The sequence below is a fragment of the Limulus polyphemus genome, unplaced genomic scaffold (assembly GCF_000517525.1).
Source record: "Limulus polyphemus unplaced genomic scaffold, Limulus_polyphemus-2.1.2 Scaffold4405, whole genome shotgun sequence".
Taxonomy (NCBI): Eukaryota; Metazoa; Arthropoda; class Merostomata; order Xiphosura; family Limulidae; genus Limulus; species Limulus polyphemus.
In genome coordinates this window covers 82,689-87,980 of record NW_013670015.1, presented here as the reverse complement: position 1 = coordinate 87,980, position 5,292 = coordinate 82,689, and the positions used below count along the sequence as shown (strand labels likewise).

General features: G+C 34.6%; 1 protein-coding gene across 1 annotated transcript in view; it reads left to right on the top strand.

Annotated features, from left to right (window-relative positions):
- Positions 1–3,094: 3,094 nt before the first annotated feature.
- The window catches only part of LOC106471093 (rootletin-like), a gene marked incomplete at its 3' end in the record, with an annotated part of 80,392 nt that continues 78,194 nt past the window's right edge, over positions 3,095–5,292 (top strand). The window contains exon 1 of the mRNA XM_013931680.1: positions 3,095–3,381. Coding sequence (XP_013787134.1) covers positions 3,379–3,381 — 3 coding nt within the window. The remainder of the gene's footprint in view (positions 3,382–5,292) is intronic.

The window sequence follows — 5,292 nt, the reverse complement described above, 5'->3', positions numbered from 1 at the left end:
AATCGCTCTTCTTGTTTCTTTTCTTCTTCTACTTGTTTCTTTTCTTTTTCCTCCAACAACTGCTGTAATCTCGCTTCTCGTTTATTTTGCTGTTCAAGCTGCCACTGTTGCAGGTTTTCTTGCAACTGTTGTTGTCTCTCTTCTTGTTTCTTTTGCTGTCTTGTATTGCTGCCATCAAAGCTGCTAAACTGTAGTTTGATTTGCCACCTCTCGTTTCTATCTTCTTCTTCTTCTTTTCTTTTTATTTTCCATCCCACTTCTGACACCAATTTGTTACGTTTGTGTTCGTTTGTTAGTTTTTCGTATAAATTCCTTCCGAGAAACTTCAGTGATGCAAGTCTTTTCTTAAATAAAACTAGTTTATTCTTTCTAAGTTCAACTTTGCAATACACTTAATTTCCACATTCTCTTTAACTTAAACACACGCTATAATTCACAACGAACGATTCACGCACTTTTGTTACTACCGCGCTTGACTGAATTGTCCGTCTCTATCTCTGCCTGTCTGCAATTATATATCTATCTATGTCGTCACTTCTCGCCGGTCTTATATATACGAAATAGAGGGCATCTGGTAAACACTCGATCCTTCACGAACGTTCTAGATACTCATTAAGTGTTCCCAGCGTCACGTGAATTCCGCTGTCGTAACAATATATATATATTCGGAACAAGTTAAACCTTTGTACAACAAAGTCTTCACACTACAGAGATTACAGGCATATTATAAATACTATTTGTATGTATAGTTCTCTTCTTCTTGTGAAAAGTCCACTTAGGCCTATTCACTTACTTTAGAATTTCAGTTGACAAATCGATCTATCTTCTCTATATTACTATCGTAATAGTATTCTGTGTGTGATTCACTTAAGTTACAGTTGTGGCGCAAGTTACCGTAATTCGTTTGGTCTTCTTCTGAAGATCCTCTGTTCCTTTTGTCAAAGTGTACCCACGCTGATTCAAGTACTTTAGATCCACGCTTTGACGGAATAAATTTATCCTTCTTATCTTTTTTTATACTGTTAGTTTCACTCTAACATATTAAACGTTAGAACTATCACTTTTACGGTACTTAACTTCACACCTACTATATTCTCTTTGTTTTTTTCTGTCTAATAGAGTCTGTCGGCTGCTTGCCGCTCGTCTCAAGCTATTTATATCTTTTTTACATAATCGTCTGGCCATTTTCTATATTCTCGACACCAATTAGTTATCAACAAAACCTTCTACAATCGTCTGCTTTTAACTCTTATTATAACAAAACTTAAGAATAATAAAGTATTCACTCACAAATATAAGGCCCGGGATGGCCAGGTGGTTAGGGCGGTCAACTCGCCAACGGAGTTCGAATCCCCGTCTCACCAATCATGCTCGCCCTTTCAGTTGTGGGGGCGTTATAATGTCGGTCAATTCCACTATTTGTTGGTAAAAGAGTAGTTGGTGGGTGGTGATGACTAGCTGCCTTCCCTCTAGTCTTACACTGCTAAATTAGGAATGGCTAGCGCAGATAGCTCTCGTGTAGCTTTGCGCGAAATTAAAAAACAAACAATCATTTCAAGATTTGGGGTACATATAGAGCTTCACTCAGATTAGTTTGTTTGTTTCTTTGTAATTAAGCACAAAGCTACACAATGGGCTATCTGTGCTCTGCCCACCACGGGTATCGAAACCCGGATTCTGATGTTGTAAGTCCGCAGACATACCACAGGCCACTGGGGGCGCACTCAGATTAGAGACTGAATTTTGAGCTGACCTTGTTTGTGGAAATGTGTTAGATTCTTGGAATCGGAAACACTAGGAGAACAACCATCATTCATCTCCTGCAGAGATAAAACTGGACACTGTTAAATCAATAGGCAATTTATGTGGGTGAACGTTAGAAAGGACGAACTCCAAAGTTAAGCAGGAGTTGGTAAGGTCAACATGTTGTTCTGAAAATAAATAAGGACTTGGTGTAGTACAAGATACCGAAGAATGAGTAATCCAAACCAAAGGTCATTCACTGCGTTTGTCTTTAGAAGTACCTAAGTGAGAGAATGACTAACTGAATAACAACAGACAATATTCTAGTTTAAACTCAATTTATTGAGGAAACCAATGTTTCTTTTGAGACCACTTCCAGTGGATCATCGAGGATTAAGCCACCAGTATATTCACTTGATCACCTACCTAGGAAGAATTCCCTCAGCTTGGACAGCCAGTAAAAATAAGGACAAGAGCTTGGCCATCTCATCTGTATACTATGGGCCTCGGAAGAGAAAACCACCAGAAAGACTTATGAATGGATAGTTTAGTGTAGTATTTTTGTATTGAGATTGTTCACAGAACTTCACAATTCATGAAGAGGGCAGTGTTGTAACCCATATCTTCAATGTTAAATTATGTGTTAGCTAGAGAGCGCATGGTGCTAAAATAGAAAAGTTCATAAAACTAGGCCAAGAATACCTAGAACTGTTCTAGATTACGTCCCGAAAATCTTGTAATTTCCATAAATATCTAGAAATGAGATATCAGATATAAATATTATCAATCTGAGTTATCGCGTTTATAAATTATGTTACTCGGCCGATTAGTCGTAAATTGTATCAGTAAATTATTTTGTACGTTAATCATAGTACAATTAGCAAGGTATTTTCGTTTGAACGTCTTTTTTAAAACTTAGGCCTTCAAGTTACTATACTGTACCACTACAAGTGAAGTGTGGAAACGTTAAGGAAGAATTAAGCACATTTTTATCATTATGTGCAGTGGACCTCAGATTACATTCACCAAATAATTTAATTATTATAATCCGCTCAACGAAAGAACAACGTTTCAATGATACTCATAGATCATAGACGTTTTATATTTTGTTGATGGAGTTGTCAGATTTTAATTTGTATTGTAACAACCGTCCTACTAGTTTTCCGAAATGCTTTATAATTTTTTTTCCTCAAGTTTGACTTTCTTCGATAATTCATATTTTCGAACAGATATTTGACAAAAATTAAAAAGAACATTAATAATTAGTGCAGAAGTACGAAACTAGGCCGCCATAAAACCCCGGCGTCACCACTGTCTCTATGCTCGTAATTTGTAAATTGTAATTTTGTGCTCCGTTGCTATTGCATTTGTAATAATGTGTGTATAATTATGTAGCATGTTATGTTTGTCGCTTTATTATATTTTGTAATATTACTTATTAATATTAAGCATACATGCATTGTGAGAATTTAACATAAGTAATAGAGATGTTCTCTGGTTTTCAGGAAAATGTGATATTAGTATTGTTATTATTTGAATTAATTTTTTCGATTAGTATTAATCACTGGGTGTTTAGGTTTTAGTTTTAACTTTAGCTACCGTTTTTTGAGATAATCACAAGAAGCACATCAAAGAATGGTGAGAAATATTTTTAATTTTATTATTTTTGAGCAACCAAGTAAATGAGAGATGTAAAGTTTAAGTAATGAAATACAATGAGCAACGTACAAATAATTGTATCAATATCATACTAATTCAGTAATTGCTATCATTATCAAATACTCGCATTGTGTGCAAACTAAAACAAAAGCAGAAACAAACCGGCCGTTGAAAATGTGATAAACTTTCGAATATTGTATTTAAAACGTCATTAGGTACTACGTTAAGCCTACTTTATTATTAATATTATGATTCCATACGAGTTAAAACAAATACTGAAAACTTAAATGTTTGTTTTTTAACATAGTCATAGTGTCATCTGCTCAGTTCAATTTATAGAGAGAAAAAATAAAAACGCATAGGAAAAAAGTATATTTCTACTGTACAATATGAGCGTCATAAAATTAATGTGATTGTATTTGTAAACATTCAGGATTATACTTGAAGTTGAATGTTGATGTTTACATTCACAATTCAACTTTCAAGATAAAAGATCACATGTGCAAAAGAGTATTTTTAGATATATTTATTGTTATGCAGTAAAGCTTAAAAGCTACTGGTAATGATATAAAGTATACTGGAATGCATTTCCAAATATATTTGCATAATGTAAAAAGTGAAATGAATCAATACTTCCTGGAAATTGGGGTGTGGACTCTGGATGGTATTGGTGGTATCATACAGTGCCCATCTAATTTTTTTTTTCTTTCTTGACTGTCATGTTTAAAATGCAGATTGGTTTTAAACTTGAGTCATTTATTTTAGCTATAAAATTAAGCAGTAGATGATGCCTCATTTTTTTTTCCTTTGTAGTATTTAATTTCTAAATGTTGAGCACTAAGTTAATAAATTCATGAAACTCTACAATTAACTGATAAGTTTTGTTGTTGTTGTGTGTTCATCATTTATTCCACAAAACACTTAAAGTACCATGTTAGACTTAATATAATGATACTGATATAATGAAGTTGTACTGTGGGACTCCAGAATTATCTTACTCCTAGAGCCTTTGACACAGTTAATTGAAAAGATGGAAGTGGATACAGCTATGATACCTAACATAAGAAGGCTGACTAGTGATTTGTATACGGATGTATTTACCTCTTTTGGCTCATAGTCAGCTTGTCAGCAAATATAGCAGAAGTAGCCTAAGCCTAGAGAAAAAAAATGCTTTGTTTCCGGTTGCTCGACTGACCCCACGTAAAAATTCCTGCCCCTAAAGTTTTTCAGTGATCCCCCCCCCCCCCACACACAAATTCATCTCCAGACTGACCCTAATGAAAACACCTTTAAATAATTTTTTTTATTTTCATTAAATTATTGCACCAATCTACTATCTTATTAACATAACGTAATGTTTGGGGACAACATGGGACCTATTGGTTCATCTTGGCTGTTCCATCCTCTAAACTAAATTAAAACTATTAATAAGGCTAATCATCCTGTTAGAAAAATTAAACTCTCTTAGCTAAAGATGACTCCTAACCTGCCAGAATTTATATTTTGTTCCTAGGCCTACTGTTATCACTTTTAAGTATGAAAAAAGATGCATCAACACTATCAATTCCCTCTACAATTTTAAACACCCCAAACAGATACCCCTTAACTCATCTTTTTCCAGGAGAAAACAATTTGAGAGATTTCAACCTCTCCTCATGTGACAGCCCCTCCATCCCAGGCATTATTCTAGTAACCCTTCTCTAAACCCTTTCCAACAATTCAATGTTGTTTCTAAGGTAAAGAGCCCAAGATTGAATGCAATATTCAAATGTGGCCTAACCAGTGACCTGTACAATGAAATTATAACTTCTTTAGACTTGTATTCAGTATTTCTAACTTAAGATCCTATTTGCCCTACCACTAGCAACAGCACACTGCTTGGATGGCTTT